Raw genomic sequence first — 21578 nt, forward strand, 5'->3', positions numbered from 1 at the left:
TCTCTCTCTCTCTCTCTCTCTTCCTCTCCCTTCTGCTTGTTTTCCTCCTCCTCTCTTTAGCGCACTAGGCTCTCCCACCACATTTCTCACTGCGCTCTCAGTGCTGCGTCTGGTGCGTAAGAGCGCGCCGATGAATGCGTAAAGCGCAGTTCTCTTTGAGAGGGGAAATAATAATAATAATAATAATAATAATAATAATAATAATAATAATAATAATAAATTTAAAAAAAAAGCTTACTGATCAGACGCAGAGCCACGAGTGCTTCGAATCTCGAATGCTTTCAGATGATGTTAGTTAAGATGTTCATCAGCTCGGACGAAGGCGCATTGCTGTTTGGGTGTATGTTCCTGGACTTTCCAGCGTGGCATGACCGCCTCTCTTCTTCGAGTCTCGGCGTTTCAGCGTGAAGTTGAACGGTGGAGGAAGCTACCATGAGAGGCGGCTCTTTTCTCCTCGGCTTCCTGCTCCTCAAAGTTACCGCTCTGGTGTGCAAGGCTGACGGGGAGCCGGGCTTGCTCGGAGGCTTCGTGATGATCGCCACCTCCAATGGCTCCAGGGAGGAGGAGAGCGTGTCCGAGGAGCCCCCGCACACCGAGGACAAATGCAGGGGCTATTACGACGTGATGGGCCAGTGGGACCCTCCGTTTATTTGCAAAACGGGCGATTATTTATACTGCTGCGGCACCTGTGGATTCCGCTTCTGCTGCTCCTTCAAAGTCTCTCGACTGGATCAGAGCACCTGTAAGAACTACGATACCCCACTGTGGATGAAGAACCAAACTTCGGATAAGAAAACGAACAAGCTGCACGACAGCACCAAAGACAAGACGAACTTGATTGTTTACATCATATGCGGAGTTGTGGCTATCATGGCGCTTGTGGGGATTTTCACCAAATTGGGGCTTGAAAAAGCTCACCGTCCGCAGAGAGAGAATATGTACCGGTAAGTGTCGAATGTTAATCGTTTCCTGTCGTAAAAAATAAATAAATATATCTAAATAGATAAAAACACGCCCGCCCCCCTCTCTTTTGTGCAAACTTGCTATTTTGTTTCCTCATCAAACCGATCGTGCGCAATGCGCACCTTTGCACGCAAAATAATCCAAAAACAACACGAATCGAATTCTGCTTTAGTTGAATACTATTTTGCCTCTCTCAGCTTCACGCATCCACTTGTACTGTGGATTACGCGAGCCACGCTCCTCTCGACGGGCGGGGGCGGTTTCTTTTCACCCGAGTGGAAGGCATCGCGCTCCATTTCGGCAAATGCTCTCATAGGAGCTTAACTGCAGCATGTGTAATGATCGGGGAAAACTGCGTCAATTAATATGAACTAAGTAGTTGTTATTGTCAATCCCGCATCGGCGATGTGTCCAATTGCGTAGAAAGATTCTGCGTACTCGAGGCCCAGTGCAGTTCAGCTGAATAATCAAATTACACCCATAAACGCACGTGTTACTTCACTGTGGAAAAGCACACACAGTAGACTGAATAAGTGAAATGGAAAATACAAATGCTCATTAATAACAAATCTTGGGCTGCGACAGGCAGGTTCCTCATTTCTTTCTTCTGATGTGTCACAGGGTGGTGGCCAATGTATTGCAAGGCGGATGTCCAGGTGAGCAGTACCGAGGAGAGGAGGCCCTCGGCTTGCATTCCAAGCACTATGCCTCCGGGGCTGCCAACCTTCGTAAGTTTCCGGTGGCTGTCGTATGAGGCTTTGTTACCCCCCCGAATGTTCTGGATAGTTTTTGGATGGAGCAGATTCTGCATCAGCAGATTCTGCATCATGTCCACATGATGTAATTTGAAAAGTGAGTGTGTGTGTGGGTTGGAGAGGAAGGAACGTGAGATGGTGTGTCGGCTGGGAGTTATGCAGGAATCCCGTGGGCTACTACGCCAACCGACGCCTCATTGTGTTTAAGCATCCAAGATCAAACTGACGACTTCCGTTTAGTCATGTGATTATTGTTCATTATGTTGATGGTTATGTTTCCTCGGAGCCTTTCATGTTATATGAGCTGGCGGCGAGAGAAAATAATTTGCATCACTACATCGAAGAGTGGAAAAATAAATACATAAGTTGCTATGATTTAATATTGTTGGCATGAAAAGACCAAAAAGCAGTTTGCGAGTGGGAATCTTTTTCTGTCCTCACAGTGGGAGAGATGAGATAGTGGGGTGACCTATCACCTGAGTGGACGCTGCTGTGAAACGGCCATTACTATTTGCAGTGTGGAAACTACACTCTAATCCTCCAGCTCGTGGGTAATCACGTGGACCGTTATTAACCTCTTAGCTCGGGAAAAGACCGATCCGAGACGGACGGGCAAGCGTGATTGGTTCCAGGTGTCAGAGGGGAAGTTGGCTTGGATAGGAATTCCATATGGATTTCCTGGCTATAGACATGTTATTCTTGTTTGAAATGATTTATCAGATGATGCATAGACTGAATACAAAGAAGGGGAGAGGATAATAGATGGGTGGTAATTGCAATGGCAAGACAAGTGCGAAGGTTAAATGTGCTGCACCGAGTGGATTTGCCGGGAAATCTATTCTTAGCGCATGTATTGATTAGAGTTTATGACATGATTACCGTATTACTGACATCGACGGATCTGGCAACTCGTTGCTGGGAGGTCATTTCTTGTTCACAATAAGAGGGAGACACACAATATTAATGAATCGGGCAATGGCTAGAGGTATTTGTAATGTTGGGGACTCTTACAATGGCTGTTTTGTTTTGGGTTTTATATCCCCAGCTGGACCGACTGGCTGGCGGACTTTGTCTCAGCAGTATCGGTTTGAATCCTCAAAGGCTCAAAATCCGGCAGCGCTTCCCTTTCAGCGTCAAAGAGCTGAAGAGACAAAAAAAAAAGAAGGGGAGGCTTGGAGAAAGAGCGGAAGTAGGAACGGGGAGAGGGAATGGCATAATGTGTGGAGTAAAAAAGATCTGAGTGGCAAACACCCACACTGGTGGCAGCAGCCATTTCCCAAGCTCTGAAGGCTTTCCTTTTGTAATTGAGGACGAGATGTACAGAAAGCCCCCTAAGGCAATTCAAACTTAATTCAGAATACATTTCAAATTTCTTGTCTTTGCACTGGAAAGAACAATCAGGTCTCATTTCAAAGTGAAATGTCAGTAGAGTGGAACCTCGAAAGGCAAACTCACCCCAACTACGTCTAACCTCAATGCGGATTTAATTAACAGGGTAATTGTAAATTAGCACCAAGGAATGATTTCCCGCACTTTAATCAATATTGACAGTGATGTATCTGACATTTCTTGCATTAGAGCTTGAGGTGAGCTTTAATAAGACAAAAGAGATCGCCAGCCGCGTGCACGCTGTGCGCTGTCTCCGCAACGCAATTCCCCCGTTTGCAGTCTTAATTATCTTCCCCCAGCAGTTATAATCTTTTCCTAAACATTCCGAGATGGGAAAGATAACATTTTAATAGGTAATTGCTTGTGAGAGTTCACAGATATGAGGAAAGGCCTTGTCGGCAAAATACTTCATCTGCCATACTTTTTTAGAATGCATGGCGCGAACTTGTCAAAAAGAAACTTGGTGTATTTCTCTCTATATATATACATATAAAAAAGAGTGTGACCTTTGTGCCCCCCGCTGTCAGTGGAGCCTTCACAGCTTCACATCAGATTGCAGAGTGTCAGAGCGGAAGCGAGAGCCTCAGTTACAGATCCGACTCACAGGGCCAGGCTGAAAATACATTGGCGAGGGGAGAGACTGTGAAAGGGAACATGACTCTGCAGGGCCGAGCGATCTGTCACGCGCCTGTATGTGCCTCATTTGGACATATATGAGAAGAAAAAAAAATGACAACTGGACTTTAGATTGAACAATATACAAAGTAGGCAGTAAGTCATCCATGCCTCTTCTTTCCCTCCAGGGCTTCTTTCCTGGAACCCTCTCTCCCTGCCTAATTATCTCAATGTGAGGCCCCTCAGCATCCCCAAGACCCCATTAGATGGCTGTTTATGAGAATCGAGGCGTAACCATCAACACGGTGACAGAAATCCACTCAGTTTGCGCACAAAGGTGAATAGGAAGGTGGCAAAACAGAGAAAGGAAACGCAATTTCGGCAAATGATGAGAAGTCTACTCCAGGAGTGGATTTTGTTTTCCTCTTAAAGGGCTTTTACGTGAAGACCGAGGCTTGCAGTCAACTAGCCCCCGAGGTCTCGTTGATTTAAGTGAACACCAGCCGAATGCATCGGGTCAAACGGCACTGAACGCTACCATGCGAGTTGTCGGTAAAAGAAATCTGACGTTATCGACCTATACGACGGAAGCGTTTCTCATCATAACTATTACCGTATTTTCCGGAGTATAAGGCGCACCGGAATATAAGGCGCGCCTTCAATGAATGGCCCATTTTAAAACTTTGTCCATATATAAGGCGCACCGGACTATAAGGCGCACCATTAATGCAATCACAATTTAATAACTTGAAATAGTGAAAACAATAACAATATATCAATAATGTTAACATCACACAACACACAAAATAAACATGTAAAGCTTACTTTAATAAGTACAAAACAAAACAGTCAGATAGATCGGTAAACTTAATAAGGTAAAGTTCCATCCATCCATCGTTCTCTATTTGGTCCGTATATAAGGCGCACCGGACTATAAGGCGCACTGTCGGCTTTTGAGAAAATTTGAGGTTTCTAGGTGCGCCTTATAGTCCGGAAAATACGGTAATCATTTCATTTCCTGTGAGCGAGTCGCGTGGTATTTGACAGGTAATTATGTACGGGAGTGTGTTCATGTGTCCGACTATGCGCGCTTGTGCGTTTAGCATTCGTATGCAAATGTTAGCCACGTGACCCGTGGTGCACTTCAGTCAAATCTTGAGTGCGGCAGGCTAAATTGCATCCATCTCCGCTTATCCGTTTCCTCATTTACATATATAGGACTATCTACTGTCAGGGAATGGGTTGAAAGCGCTCCCATCTGTATGTTGAAACAGGTGGTTATCACCGCTGCGTTGTAATTAACTGCTACGCTGACTCTTTTTTTTAAAAAAAAAAAAAAATGTAATCATCTGATATAATAAGAGACCAGCAAATATTGTGACACTTTTCTGTCACCGTAAATCAAGCGCAAACCTAATGATTAAGCAAAACACGATGGTGGAAAAGCACAGCTCGGGGTTTTTTTTTTGTATTATTATTTGTCATGCTCGGATGTGTTTGCTCACTTGAATGCGGCGGACATCTTTATTATTCAAAACCGCAACGTTCCTGTGAACAATAATAACCGCTGACTGTCGAACATGCCGTGTAGGCAAAGCTCAAATTGCATTGTTAGCCCACATGGGCTCTCTCTAGCATGTTGTTGTGTTAAATCCCCGTGTAATCTGCTTCTATTACAGCCTTTTTTTATAATACCGAGCATGTTCTAGAATGACAATAAAGTAGAAATCAAGTGTGGACACATATGTGCGTATTTTAAAACAGCTTTGAATATCACAAACATGAAGTTTGGTTTAAGTGCGCCGCGGCGGTACGATGAAAAATAGCCCAACTGTGATATGACAATTCTGAGCAGTTTGCTCAAAAGAAGAAAATAGCCCGCTCGCATATAATTGCTTGTGTAATTTCACACTTTATGAGTGTACAGGCACACCAGAGGCCTCAACTATTTGTATGCGAACAATTAAAAAGTCCATTTTACATAATATGACCCTATTAAATGTATGAAGCAACTCCCAATGTGATGCACAACAATTAAAATAGCAAGCAAATTTATTTGAGACTGAACAGGCCAAGTAGTACTTTTTATATTTTCGCCATTGTGCCCGACAAAATTAGGACAATATTTTTCCGCGTGTGCATATGGACACCAAAAATCAGCAGGTCATGCGCACATTTATTTCCTGGGCCTGAAGCCTTCGGGGCAGGCAGCAGATTTGCTTGGCTAGCTCCTCCATGCCACCAGCGATGTAAAACTCGGGACAGCTCACGCTGGGGGCGTATTTGTGAACCTTCTCTTTATCCGCGTGTCGCGTTCATGGCGCCCCAGTCTTTTTGGAAAGGAGGCGCCACCCACCTCAATCTTGCCCACAGGCGTCAGTATGGCCTTGCCTGGAGGAGGAAGGAACCCCCCCCAAGCTTACCCTGCTGCTCTCTTGCATACATGTCGACATCACAAACCATGCTGGGTGCTGGCCCGTGACGAGGTGACAGGTGGCCGTTGGAAATGCGTCACGATGGCCCAAAAAAATGTAAATGGGCAGGTGTGATATGATGAAAATCAACCCATCAATATTAATATACTGTGAAAAATTTGCCCAGCTCAGTGGAAGGAGCTGAATGTGAACATTTGCCGCACATGCGAGAGTAATCATGCTCAAAGATTAATGCTTCTGCCTGTCTCCTCTCATGTTATACCAACAACAAATTGGATCTTATTTGCCCGCGCCAGCTTTCTCGTCCGGCTGCATGTTTGTATTGATTTTAATCTTCGCCGCACTAAAACAAGCAGCCATTTCTTCTCGCCAATATATTCCGCAGTCTTTGTCACCCTGTCCTCTTTTTTTTTTTTCATGTTGTGTAAATTGTTCCAGCAGCTCTGTTCTGTCCCAAGATCAACAGTTAAAAGTTATAAATGATACATAATTCATTGCGCGCAGCATTGCCGGCAGCGCAACAGATTTGATTTATGTATGACTGCCTCCTCTGACCCGTAATCTTTATCTCCCGCTGCCTAAATTCATATGCACCTCATGCCATTTCAGGTTATGTTTCCAACGGGAAAAAAACAACACGATTATCTTTTTGCGGCGAGGGAAAAGCACAACTGCAGTTTGATAGTTTTGTCGGATATTAAACTAGACGTGGAATTTGGTGAAGCGACATCATCACATGCCGAATGGGCCGCAATGTTAAATTAGCATCACGTTTGTGAGATTTGGGGTTTCTGGGCTCTGATCTTCGCTGTAGTTGGCCACTGAATCAAAAAGAAACAAACAAAACGAGCTTTGAGCTAAGCAATAGAGGGAGCACGAGGGAGAGTGAAAGAAGCAGCGAGTAACAAAAGAGACGAAAGGGAGTAATGTGTGCCGAGTTTGTGTTTTTTAAAGGATACTTTTCTTCCCCCGGAAAGCAGCCGTTAGCAGTTATTACCTAAAAAGGTGTGGAATAAAATGAATCTCATAATTAACTACTTTGAATGTGGTTCATTTGGGAAGAAAAGCATTGGCGTGGAATTCTTAGTAGTTTTTTTTTTAACTGTATCCATTGTTGTAAACTAAATTGATATTGAAAAAAAAAAACCTATCACATGCTAACATGCCCAGTGGCAATAAATGGTTGGTTGAAGGGGTTCCCCATATGGGATTTCCGAGTGACCCACTTCTTCTTACCCCCGTTACGTTGTTGCTTAGGAGCCACTTTGCCTGTCTGCCTCGCTGCACTGCAGCATTCATCAAGCAGAGGGGGGCATCACACTCCTTGTTGCCAGGACACCACTATTCCAGGATCCACCAAACTCTACGACACCTTGGCTGAGTTTTTGCATTATTATTCCTAAAGTAAATAAAACACAAACTAGAGTCAAATAGACAGCGCCACTTTTTTTTTGTTGATCCTACCATAAATGAGGCGAGACAGCCTTCCTTAACCTCATTTTTTGCCCTCTTCATTTTAGCTTCAGCCCTCTAAGGGAGTATAGATGCCCCATCAATACGCGGCGTATTTAGTTGACATAGATAATAATAGAACGTCACCGAGGTAATGTTTCCGGCCGAGTGTGGAATTCACTACGGGGGCTAATCTGTATGTCTTAGTGAGGAGGGGGAGGAGGAGTCCCTCTGGGCTTCTGAGATTTCCGAAATAATATGCCATTCTTCTAAAGAGTACATCATTCATGAGCTGGGAGAAGCGAAAGGTATCCAGTGAGATGATGTGGTGCAGTAAAGGCTTCTTTTTTACAGATGGACAAGAAGGGTGATGCAGGATGAACCAGAAGGAGAAACTTTTCTCGCTTCCCCAAACTGTAACTTGCAGTTTCGGGTTAATTAGCTTGATGCAATGCCATTTGAATGGCGGACAACAGTCGGCGCCTAAATTCCCTAATTAGCAGTGCACAATCCACTTGCCAGTGCTGCTGTTTTTTTGTTTGTTTGTTTTTTCCCGGGTAACACTTGCCCCCTCGTCTTTGTCTTTGGAGGCTGGGAAAAGCTGCTCACAGATGTGTTCCAACATACACACACCTGCCAAGCATTGAGCAGGTGCAGCAGACTAAAAGTGTACTGACAAAAAGCATCACTTGGGCAGAGCCAGAGGAGCAGATTCTAAAATACTGCAGTGGGATGGCTGCAGGTAATTAAATACTATCAGCGCTCTGCCTTCAGTCCATCTGCTTTGTTACTTCAGAGGCAGCTGGATTAAATATGAAGCTGGGACAAATATATCACTTCACGTTTAGAGCAGAAATAAACCACCATAACTACTGCTTTGGCTCAGTGACCTTCACATTTGGTTAAAAACAATTTAGAGGGCTAAAGTTTGCTAGCAGACATGCTAACTGCAGCAAAGTGCTAATAACGTAAACGCCAGTCAAGTGGAAAAAGCGTATCCGCGAGTGGTAAGTGGGTCACGACTGCTGACATCTTGTCAGAGGTGTCAAGCTCCCTGTGGGGACACATCCTTATCACGGCCATCTTGCCATGCCTTCCTCTCTACCTGCCACTCATTGTCTGTGTCGCTTTGTCTCGGGCGGGATGTCGTCGTCGGGGTTGACGGAGCGCCAAGCGCTCCCGCTGCTGACTCATAACGGGGAAGCCCGAACGGCCCCATTAGGGCGAAGGTACGAGTGAATGACGGCATGCTGCGGTGTTAGCATCCCGTCAATCACAAATATTTACTTAGGACAGCACTTGTAGGGAAGAAGAATGGAGCCAAGGAAGAATGATGGCTCACTGTTTTTCTTCTTTTTTTTCGTATTTTTTCGCAAGAGCAATATTTCAAGCTAATTACGTCGTCTTTGTGTGAATGAGACAGAAGATCGTTGAGGCACACAATAGGCCCGGATGATGTTATTGTGGCTTTCTCTTTCATCATGGTGATGAATAAGAGCTCCCTGTGACAGTTGCGCTTTAGTGGAGCAGGTATTTTGCTGTCTTTGTCCCTTTTGGTGACTCTTTGAATGATAAACGCTGTCAACTCAGGAGATAGAGTGCAGCCTAGCTTGACTGAATATATGTTCGAAAAAGTGCATGTCTTGTTTTTTTTTTTCAATTTGACACTAAAATACCATGCTGACATTATGTCAATGTAAAATAATCAATAGAAAATCAAAAATAATATAGATTCCCCCAAAAAATATTCCATAAAAAAAAAAAGATAAAATAATAAACGATTATCATACACGGCCGGTTTATCGCTCGGGCTATTTCCGATCACTCGCGCAACGATAGATGCCACGAGTTTGATTCATTTTGCATTTAACATGAGTGTGAAATGAGTTGAAATGACACATTAGAACGTCGCTACAAATGGTTGCTCCCATCTGTTGTGTCTTAGGGAGATTAGTGTCTCGCAGGACGGCAAAGGTTTCTATCACAACATTTTTCATCTCGATTAGCGATTTTTTTTCTTCTCCCCCCTCTCCACAGCTTTCAGGTTTCATAAATCTCAGGGAGTTTTCTTCCTGTTGATTCTGTTGCTGGGCTTAATAACGACCTGCAAGACCCCAAGTCAATGCATTGGATGCTGGCGACATAATAGAAACAATCGAGGCGGCGCAATAGTAATCAATAGTATCTCAAAATGAGAACGCTACGACATCTGGGTGGATGCGCCCGAGGCCATTGTCCTTTGGAATGCTCAGGAAGGAACAATTAGGTGTTTAAAATCTCGCCTCGCCATTTCCCATGACGGACTTTTCAATATTCCTTCTCTCTCATCTCAAGCCTATGTGTTTAACGGCAGACTCGAGGGGGATGACTAAAAAAAACCTTCCAAGCATATTCCAATGTATTTCTCTTTTGCCTTTCCTTAAATGGGAGGACAGTTAATGAGAGAAGCCAAAGTGACAGCGTGACATATGGAGGTGATAATGAGATGAGCGGTGTTTGGGAAAGAGTCGGCCGTATAGAAGTGCAGAATCTGCCGTGTACAGTGTTGTCCAATGAATTTAAGAAGAGCAGCAGCTCTCGGGCGAAGCTGCATATCATGTATTATTCAGGGGCCCTGTATCCTCAAGTTCTCAAGGCGTTGTTTCGAGGCACAAATGAAAACCTGCGCCAGTGATGGAGGATCAGACTGTAAATTCAAATTATGGAGTGACTTGGCGACTAGAAAGTGGAATCAAAAGTGAGGTGCACGATGATGACTTGTGTATTTTGCAGTCGGGCAGTTTGCGCCGTTGTGGGCGTGAACACAGCTAGTTTTGCGGCTCATAGAAGCACCTTTAAATGAAGAGTGTCAAAGGCATTCCATTCCGCCGTCTATTTTTTTTTATCACGGGGAATCTTTTTTTTTTTTTTCCCTCCAATAGCCATTAGCCACGGATGAAAATGTCTCATAGTGAGGCCTCTCTTTACACTTCTGTGATCCTAAACGTCCTCATGCTGCAGAGACGAGATAGGGACAAAAACGGATGAGGACCACTGGAGCAACAAACAGAAAGATGCGACGCGTCTCGTGTAGCAAACAGATAAACAGACGGCGGGCGAAATAAAAAGCACTTGACTCTCTCGCCTCTCGCAGACTCTCACATAACCTGCTTAGCGTTTTAAGTGTGACTAAAGACGCGTATGCGGAGACACAGAAGGGACCACACACTCAGCACCAGGACGCACCCTGCAACCCGAAGTGAATGATTTGGTTTCACGTTCGAGAATAAAATGGGGAAGAAAAAAAAAATTTGGGTCGACAAGCTGTTTACTCTCAGTGCCGCCTTCAATACACGCAACTGTACAAAAGGCAGGTTTTCGGCATTTGTGCAGACTCTTACGTCAACATCTATTCATCCTCAAAATATTCTGCTCAGTTAGATGACTCGTGAAATTGTTTTTCTCTCAAAACAAGATCAGGATTTCATTTTTTTGGGTTTTTTTTCGTGGGTGATAATGGCTGACAAAATTTGACCTGAGAGGTAAATCTGCGAGGGGGGGGGGTTGGGGGGGATAAACTGGCAACCCAACATCGGTTGCATAACAATGACTTTTCTCAGTACTCGCCTGTTGATATGTGGGCGCGGGTGACTGCACGACAATGCAAAACTACTACACGAGGAAAAAAAATAAAATAAAAAATATTGTTGCCATGACAAAAGAGTGGAGCCGAGAGATGAAGAGACTCAAGTAATGACAGAGAAGCAGTTTTGCAGATGAAGAGGGTTGATGCATTTACCCAGTGCAGAAAAAGGGAATAATACATGAGTCAGCTGCTTGCTATTTTTCAGTGCAGAGTAAAAATAAATAAATAAACGAAAGGATTACACCATACGGCCGGTAGCAATGGAGCCAAATGTGAGACGGGAGCCCTCCAACATTTTCTGCAAGCAGTGTGTGACAATGCAACAAACTCCACTTTTACTTGTTTCTTATCGGCACGAAGAAAATAAGCGGCCATTTTCATTTGTGCTGCTGTGCAATTTCAATTTGTCCAGAACACATTAATGGCGAAAGGTCATGGAACCAAAATAAGCATGAGGCTATGAGATCTCATGGTTCCAAATAAAATACTCGATTATTAGGCCGCTCGCTGTGACACGCTGATTATTCATGCTAAGTACGTACGAGGCTATCCAGACTGCTATGAACTCTCTGACCTGCTTAATGTTGGCTTGTTCTGGACCTTATGCAAATCAGCCCCACTGCCACAAGGCACACATTTTCGTTTCAAAGCCAGCTTGCTTTACAAGACCAAAAAATGAGACCCAAATGTGTCTCATTTCTTCATCACGTTGGAGATGATTAATATCGCGCCACTCTTATATTATGCTTCTTCTTGCCATCTAATTCCTCCGCCATTCGTGCACTTTAAATCGCTTTGTCGTTTGCTTTTTCTTGCTTCTAGAATTATCAAGTGGCAACGTTACGATGCTTTTAACACAGTGTACTCATACATTTGCCATCAGTAACAGCACTTTGCAATTATTTGTCAGGCTTGGACAGCGGAAGAAAACTGAAGTGAAAATTTCCCACATTACTTGTGACATTTGGCTGTTCTTTACACGATTTCCCATCCGTGCCTCACTACAAGAATGGCTTTGTGCACTTAATATTCATACCAACTTGTTTTTGGCAACAGCCAGTAGCACGACTAAAATGTGGAGGAAGACTGATCAATTAATAGCATGCTTTGAGTTTTGAACAAAAAATCCACAATACTTTAAGAAGCATCAGCCTGGATTTGCCACCATCATGACGATAGAGTAGTGTGAGACTATTAAAGTGTAAAAAAAAACATTGTAAAAGGGACCAATTTAATTTATACTCTGCTGTAAATATTTTTTTTACCACCCACAAAATGTGCGACAAACATGCTAAGCCCTCAAAACAATCCCATTCCGTCAATTGATCGTATCGAGCTAATGCTAAGCTAATTATTGGATCTGTTTTTCACAGAGGGTGCTCAGATTAACAACAACGTTGGAGCCGGGTCAAACATGGTCCAACAGCACCCGTATCCTAGCTTCAGCCAGTTGGCTCATGTGTATGAACATCAGCAGCAGCAACAGCAGCAACAGCAACAACAACAGGAACAACAACAGCAGCAACAACAACAACAGCAGCAGCAGCAACAACAGCAACAGCAGCTTCAACAGTTGCAGCAGCAAAACAAGGACTTCAACAAATATGCCTCCCTGAAGGCTGTGGGTGAGTGCCAATCATCGTAACACCTTTCACGCCGTTCCTTTTCAAATAAAAAGATTTAATTTTGTTATCACTCAACATCCACTGCTGTAGTGTTACACCAGCGCAAGCTGTTGTTTCCTAGGAGAGAACGGCATCACTGTCACACTGCCCGGCAACTGTTTTGATGACGGACCACAGATGTTTTCTTTTCAATACAAATTACCCGCGTGATCTCATTGTTTCATTCAGGAATCCCGTACGCTTCGGGACCTCGACGGTTCAGGGGACAATGTGAACAAGATGTAGCAGGTTTGCGCGGAGATCTGACAGATGTTATTGATCGTGGCACCCAAGCTGACATGGCGTAAAACAGAAAGAGGCTGTTTATCAAACTGGGTGACAGCGTCACCACGTGCCACCAAATACACGGAGCACGTGGTACCTCGGCTCGGTTGTGTCACCACCTGATTTGTCTTTGTTTGAAAGCTTGTCATACATGGAATATCAATCATAATTCTGCTGACATCGCACTCGCGATAAAAACATGTTTTATAACAACGCTTGGCTTTCAAAACAACATCTGTTTTTTTGGGGCATACCTGCATATTAAATATACTGCATGGTAATTATTTAGTGAATTCAATTGGGGCTGACTAAATGGGATTCCCGCTGACAGCAAAGTTTGACAGATGCAAAACACAAGTCTTTATATCCTGTCACATTCTTATCACTGTCTTATTATTATTTCGACATCGCTGCAATTTCCTCGCTCACCTTTCCCGACTACTCTTTAGCAGCCACCATATTGTCGTTATCGGCTGCATCGCATCCTCTCCCCTCGATTCTTCTCCTTAATCTTCTTTTGTCTCTCTATCTCTCCTTTTTTTCCACCTACCCTCTCCAATCCACCGCTGAGCTCCCTTCAGTCCATCATGATCCCTATCACCGCTTGAAGAATCATCAGGCTGCTAATCTCCAGCCTTATTTCGGGTTCTACTCGGTAGCAGGATCTCTGCCGACCATCACCTGGGTTACAATCACGTGAGAGGTTTCCGCTCGAGGAGTGGAATTCAAAGAGATTTCTGAGAATTCAATTCCACTCGGCAAACTCAATCTGTATACGCCAGACGGAACCGGCAGAGTGAAAAGGGCGTCACATTATGTTCTTGGTTGAGCTAATCTTGAGCAAAACCAATGAGTCGTCTTTACCTCTCGCTATTGTCGATACATCATCGTCTAAGATCAACATGTTCCAGACCAGCCTCTTTTTAGTTTATTTTTTTAATTGCTTCTTATTGGAGAAAGTCTCCAGCAAGTACAAATCACCAATTATGTACTGTCAAATCCGAACATGTCTGCCTTAAAGCCCACCGAGCCGCCTTCTTTCTACTACTCATAATGCAAGATCTTTTTTTTTTTTTCCCCAAACATAATCCACTGAGCAAAATGAGTGCAATAAAAAAAAAAGTAGACACTTTTGTTTATTCCAGATGCACTCAAAGGCTGCTTGGCACTAATGCAAATAGGATTAACAGTTATATATTTTTTTTAATCATATGTCCACTAAAGTTTCCCGTGGGGCTAATTAGTGAAGTACAAGGATCGCCGTTCCATGGCTCAAGTCAGATATTCAAAAGGTTGGAGCTTAGAGGCTTCTTGATAGGATGACAATTAACATTACTTAATTAATGAGGAAAGCAATTCCGACAAATAACAGCAAGACAAAATATTCCGTCAGCTTCCGTCCCGGCATTTCGAGGTTACAAACGGTGCACAATGAGTTAGCATAAGACGACGTTGACACGCAGCGATGACAGTGTTTTTTTTTTTTTCCCACCCTCAATTCATATTGTTTGAGTCTCAGCACGACGCTGGTCTTTCATGCACAGACCCACAGCGACGTGTTCTGTATCCTGTCACGTACACCCCTGGATGTGTGCACCGTTGCGCTGACTGCCGCCCAATTGATTCAACTGTCGACTGAGCAAGTTCGATCCCACCGCGGGCAGCCATTCGAGCAGCGTCTCAGCGGGTGACCCCCCCCCCCCATCTTCCCGATTCTCACCCGCGAACCTCTCCGCTTGTCTCTCACCTGCTCTTACTGTGATAAAGTAGATTTATAGCTGCAATAGTAGCGGAAACTCGCTGAGTGTGTTAACTTTATCTCCAAGGGTACAGAGGCAACAAGGGCATAAGAGTAATGACTGGACTGTGAACACGGATAGGACAGAAAACATTTCATGCTGATAAGACACACCGGCTCAAGCCATGGTGACTGACAGAGGCGTGGAGCATTAAACCAAAGGCTGTAAACGGAACTTTATAATGCCAAGATAGACATAATCCTCATTTGGATCCGTACCAAACTTTACGCCATCTACCTAACCCAGCTCGTGTATTTTCCTGATTGTTCTCAGCAAGATTCATGCATTAGAGATATAGCGAGAAAAATTAAGACTAAAGATGCTCTCTGCTATTGTTAACTAAAGAGAACTTCTACAGCTGCAGATTTTATTTGGAGATAAACTAAATGGCTGGAACAGCTACCTCATTGCCACACGACTCACTTCACAACTTCGTTCTGTTTCTAATGCAGTAGGAAAGTCAAGACGGAATTACAGACAGACAGAGATGAAGTTACTTCTGAATTAAATTTTATCCATGATTGTTTTGTCTCCCTCTTCTACCAGCTGCCAAATACAACGGTGATGTGTTCAATAAGCGCAGGATGATGGTGGAGCTCCCAACAAAAGGCGGTCTTCCGCTCCAACCCATGGGCAACTCCCGACCCCCCATGACCAACTTGTCAGCGATGACCACCAACCCGATCGCTTCGAACCCCATGGCTTCCCACTCCATGAACCACATGACCTCCAAGACCCCGATGACGTCAATGACACCCATGACCTCCCTTGCCCCAATGACTTCTATGACTCCGATGACCTCATTGGGACCGCTGACCCCAGAACCGGTGGCAACATATGTTACAGAGATGTCCAGAATCCCCTCCGTGTCAACCCTCCCGACAGACCGACGCGGCGCCGGAGTAACGTCGTTAAAGCCCAACGGCCAGAAATCCAAAAGCAACCACAGCCACGTCACCCACGGCTCCCACAGTGCCCTCACTCACCTTCACAGCCACAGTAGCAAGCCCACAGGACTGGGGACGACCTCCTTGGCACACATGGGGGGTACTATGCCCGGGGGCACATCCCTAGGAATATCCAGGGTTCCCGAGACCCCCGTGGGCTCCAGCTTAGCAACAATGGGTCGACCGTTGGCGTACAGTTCTAATACCACAGGACTGGGGACGACCTCCTTGGCACACATGGGGGGTACTATGCCCGGGGGCACATCCCTAGGAATATCCAGGGTTCCCGAGACCCCCGTGGGCTCCAGCTTTGCAACAATGGGTCGACCGCTGGCGTACAGTTCTAATACCATCTCGTCCGGGCATACGATGGGTTTAAGGGGCTGGGATGGGACAGAGACGGTGGGCCGGAGGAAGAACTACGGCCACAAGAGGCCTCAGTGTACGGTGCTGGAACCAAACCAGCTCCATGGCAGCAGAGGCCACAGCCACAGCCAACACTTCCTCCCCACACAGCCCTACTTTGTGACCAACAGCAAGACAGAGGTGACTGTGTGAGCCACGATATGAAGGCAAACTGTAAAGTATGCATGTGAAATGGTGACAAGTAATTTCCCAACGGAGACACCGACACCAGAGTTGGCCAAACGGCGCAGGTCTGTTTGTTTGTGCGATGAAGCTAAAGCTTGTTGGTACTGGTCAAAGATTCCTCCACATTTGTGATGTGTGTGTGGCCTGCTCGGTCACTTTTTACATATCGCCGAGAGCACTGCTCAAGGTTTAAGTTGGTAACTATCTTTCAAGTTGTATCTTACAAAGGAAAAGGAAACCTGCCGATACAGATACGAAAGGGAAGCAAGCCCGAGAAGCAATACAAGGGATCCGACTTTGAAAGCATTGCCGAGTCACACCGAGTATCACAGCGTCTGTTAAACAAGCATGGTTGAACTCAACCACATTCCACCAGAATCTCTTAATGGGTTCAGAACCGACGTACGACAAGGGCTCTGGGCTTTGAACTGCATTCATAAGCAGGTTTTATATCGAGGCCAGTCAGAAGCCTCTTCATAAGCTTCACTACTGAAGGTCACCCTTCTCAATCAAAGCTCCAGCACAGATAATATTGGGCTGAGGAGTCGGATTGTTCCTGCTCAGCTCTCATCTGCATGCTGACAGCTGGCCCAGAGGTGGGGCAGAGAAGCAGGATCCGGATGCTGCTGCAGCATCTTTCTTCCATAATCACACTCAAGTGCACATCCAAGGATTCACATGTAAGATTGGGGCCAACACATAGCATATTGTAGAAATGTCACTCATCTGGCTTTTACAACTCATTTACTGTTTTGTTTGCTTATGTGAGCTGTGCATATTTGTTACATATTGAATTAAATCTCAAGTGGAACGAAATATGGAGTTTGTTATTAGGTACTTATGAGATTTAGGGAACTCGCTTTACACAGTTGCAGTCAAATATGCACAGTGGTCAGAACGGGGCCTTCATTAAAATAAGACTGGACATCATTTTGGGATGTTAATAAGGTTTGGACATTTATCATATATACACACACAAAAGCAAAATAAATGAAACAACAGCAACAACAAAATGTATTCCCAGATTTTCAATTCAGGACATTGTGGAAAAATAAGGTCACTGCTTGCTTTCGATGTTTATCACAACCAAATGAGCACAGATCAAAATGTGGAAATATAAACCCACTTGCCAACTGCTATTGCTTCACCATGAAAGCTCATCTCGTTTTGTAGAAGCAGTCACCGGAATAATTGTGAAGCGGCTATAGAGGTGGAAGCAATTGGTAAAAACAAATTTAAAAAAATACGCATCCCTTGCCATGAGATTTTATGTTATATTGGAAGAAAAAAAAAGTAGGGGCAGCTGGAAGTGGTTGCACTCACGGCTCACGGTTGATGGGGTCATGGCCACAGATGACCAGCTTTAAGATTCATGTTGGAAATTCTTCATTCAGGCAGTCAGACAGACAAAAAAAATCTATAATAATTGAAACAATTCATTCTAGGAAGCTTGTTGACGTTTTGTTGGGAAATAGAGAGAAATGAAAGACCGGAAGCTTTGTCGTAATTAGCTTTGGTTGAATCGCGCAATAAGTGATCAACTTCAGCGTTACAATACTGGTTACATTACAAATCAAGAACCAAAAAGAGTCATCAATAAGTTCCGTGTAGGTGTAAGGTCATGTCCTTAGTCTTCTTTCTATCAAATCATGACATCCTCGATAATACTGAAACATAAAGTTGTCCAGTAAGGACTCCCGGATGATTTTTGACATGGTTTTTTTTTTTTTGCTGTTTCTTTTCTACGTGCCTTCTCTCTCTTACAAATCATCCTGTCTATTATTTTGGCAGCTAAAAACACCACCTTACGAGCCTTGGTCAGTCATACTGTGGCAAGGAGTTGGTCAAGGAAAAATGAAAAATCATTTTAGCCACAACATTCACGTGCAAAATGGAAGGAGGGGGGGGGGGGGGGTTCTGAGTGGTTGAAACACCTCACAATTCTTTCTTCGCACCTAAAACACACACATCGAAGCACACGGCGAAATAAACGACCTGACTTCTGCGCGCATTTTGTGACATTATTGTAAAACACCGTACTGTACTTCATTCTATTTACATGGTGCCGAAAAAGCTAAGTGTGGAGAGTCTCCGCTGTCAAGCGTGCGGTCAATAATTGAAGCCGAGAGAATCTCAAAGATTTTTCATCTCATGCCCTTTTCCTTTGTCTTAAAGCTACAACGGCCAGGCCTTATTCAGAGAACAAAAAAACGGATCTCGCGGTCCTATTTTGTTCTTGGTTGAAGAGCTCTATTAAAATACACAATTCCCATTAGACATGTCACGCTGAAATTGAGCTTGATTGGTGTGAGAAGCGGGAGAAAAACACTCGGAAAAACATCCACTAGGGATATTCAATAAGTCGAGACTTGTGGCCAGAAGGGATGAGGAGCTCTCATTGTGATCTTTAAACACCAGAACGTGACAAGAGGCAACTTCCCCGTGGCAACACAAGACTGTCAACCCTGGATAGGGTGGAAGCATTGAATAATTGATACGTTGATAAGTTGTGAATCTGATATGACTGTTGACATGCATATGGTGCATCGATGCAGCATCTTAAACCATAGACACCAGTAAAAGAAAAAACAAAAAAGAAAATGGGCCACCCTGACCAAAAAAAGTAGCAAAAGTCTAAAAATAAATGGTTAATATCATGAAAACAGTCTTATTTTTTTCTGGCTAAATTTGGAATTCATTTTTGATCATTTTTATAATGTTTTCTGGGGGGAATAAATCTGATCTTGGTAGTTGATTTATTCTCTCAAAATGATAAAAACATAGACTGTTTTTTTAAATAGTCACATTTTTCGCTTTAGTCCCATAATAATTTGTTTTTATTTTCGGGACTCAATACTCCTTCACCATTGAATATATTTGCAGCCTTAATTTCCTAGTGAATAGGATTTCACTTACTCAGCCACGTACTATAGTTGCCATTTTAAAAAAATACAGCAATTTGATGAAGGAAAGAACAGATAAAATAGAAAGTCCATGTACAGTGGTGACTATTAAGGGCTCAAACAACTTTAGTTAACAATTTTTTTGTTTTTTTAAACCGCATCCTGCTATTTGCTCAACCCACTCCTCCAACATCAAATGGGGAGGGGGGGGGGTTTTCTTGTCAGCAATGTTTACAAGTTTGTATAGCCTCCGTCTGTACAGTATGCGCATTGTTTTCACTTTTGGCTTTTGCACATGGCAAAAAAAAAAAAAAAGGAAATGTACTGTTTTTGTTTTTGCTCCTTCTTATGGAATGTCAGCAAACGATAATGACTATGTATACTTTCTGTGAGCTTAGCGGGAACAGAGCGAATGGTGACGAAAAAAAAAATCCACCAGTTATTGACACCTGCAATGTCCAGCGCCAAGGGATTTCCCATAACCGCAGCAGAATCGATAAGCTATTTGTGGGACGATTATTATCCACTAGCAAGCTAATCTTTTTGTAGAACAACTAACCGATTGGCTCATTTTTGTGTCTTTGCCCTGGACTAAACACAAAGACATTCGATTTGATATTTTTTATGTCCGGACCAGTTTGTGGTATTTATGCATACGTGTACAATAAATACTTATGGTCCTGACACTGCATTTACATGTGACGTATATGTAAAGCATATTTTCAATGGTAGAAGACCATCTCCCACTATTGTTTGCACAGTAGCTTATAATATGCACCGTGATGCCCCGTTGTCCTTTTACTGACTTTGAACTCTGTGAAATAAAGTTATGAGGAAAAAAAAAGATATTTTGGTACTTCTCGACTATTGTTAGAAAAAGACATAGCAGGTGTTTTGTCCCAAAATATATGAGCATAGTGTTGCTAAGATGAACTTCTTTTGATTTCCTTTTTACAGGTGGAGGGTTCACAGGGATATTTTTAGTTGGTTTTGTTGTTGATTTGACATCTATTAATATCTTACTATTGTTCTATATACGACTTTCTTACGTGGCAATAAAAAGATGACTTCTGCAAAAATCATCTTTAATTGCCTCTTCTTCTTTTACTCCCATAGCGGCGCAGGCCTCCCTCTCTTAGGACAAGCATAACATTGAAAACTGCATTACAATATTTGAAGCGCGAGTTCTCTCGTGTTTTCTAAGCTAATCAAAAGCTATCAAGTCGAACTCTCTTTGAACCCCAACTGAGAACATACCCGCCACACTCAATCACACCCACTGTTTTGGTTGTAAATTGTTTTAGTCTCTTACCTTGAAGTGAACCGTGTGAGGTATGCGAGTGAAAGAAAATAATCCAAACTATCTTTGAACTGTGCTCCAAAGGTCACTTCAGGGCCAAGAAAATCTTCAGTGGTCACATGGATTTAAAACACTCGGTGGAAACAAAGCTTTCTACTCTTTGTAGAGCTGTCTGTTCTACCTTCACAAAAAAAAATGGATTGGCTCATCGAGTTTCACCATCTACAGAAGCATAAGCACCTCTCAACAGAATGTCAAGGTGAGATAAAACCTTCCTAGGTGCAGTGGGACTAAAATTGTGGAGATCAACAGACCAAAACAACATTTGGTAGAAGCCATGCAAATTCGTGGAGGACAAGTTTGTTTTGGAAGAGACTGCTGGAAATATTCAAATGACCCTAGACTGGCTGCTTAAAGCCAACATTTGGGGGGTCATGCAAGTTTTGGCATCATGTGTTCAATCTCTGGCGCAAAGTGAACGGCAGGATGTCACACCGTCCCCTCTCAGTTAATCATTCCGCCTCCCTATTTGTAAAATAGAAAAAAACACGACTGTTTTACATCGCCACACATGAATTTTAAAATGAAGATGGCACTCGGCTTTTCAGAAAGCACATGATATTTTCATGGCCCAGGGACCCCGAATCAGAATTGGCGCAAAAAATGAACCATTTCCTCAGTAGCTTCAGACTAGGAGGAGTCGGGCTCTTCTTATCTGTGAAGCGAAAGTGATGTACAGCCTAAAGGGAAACCCTGACAGTGACGCGGGAACTCACTTTGTCGTCTTGTACCACTGTGTGTGTGTGTGTGTGTTTGAACCGCACACTCAGAACAGTCGCAATATCATTCCTCATC

General features: G+C 43.7%; 2 protein-coding genes across 5 annotated transcripts in view; one reads left to right on the plus strand and one right to left on the minus strand.

Moving 5' to 3' along the window:
• Positions 1-432: 432 nt before the first annotated feature.
• On the plus strand, positions 433-17122 carry shisa9a (shisa family member 9a). Its single transcript, XM_061264392.1, has 4 exons — positions 433-944; positions 1585-1691; positions 12608-12859; positions 15529-17122. Exons 1-4 carry the CDS (start codon positions 433-435, stop codon positions 16485-16487), a joined length of 1830 nt encoding a protein of 609 aa, XP_061120376.1. The 3' UTR covers positions 16488-17122.
• Positions 633-21578, minus strand: part of snx29 (sorting nexin 29) — an 81682-nt gene continuing 60736 nt past the window's right edge. The window contains exons 23-25 of one of the 4 annotated variants that reach the window (XR_009710283.1): positions 3614-3720; positions 2730-2859; positions 1685-2647 (exon numbers count right to left, since the gene is read on the minus strand). The gene's annotated coding sequence lies outside the window, so the exon portion shown is untranslated. Of the gene's footprint in view, positions 763-1684; positions 2860-3613; positions 3721-7287; positions 7557-21578 lie in introns of those variants that run through there. The other 3 variants (XR_009710281.1, XR_009710285.1, XR_009710284.1) reach the window with 3 other exon arrangements.

This window comes from Syngnathus typhle, linkage group LG18, assembly GCF_033458585.1.
Source record: "Syngnathus typhle isolate RoL2023-S1 ecotype Sweden linkage group LG18, RoL_Styp_1.0, whole genome shotgun sequence".
In the NCBI taxonomy this organism is placed as follows: domain Eukaryota; kingdom Metazoa; phylum Chordata; class Actinopteri; order Syngnathiformes; family Syngnathidae; genus Syngnathus; species Syngnathus typhle.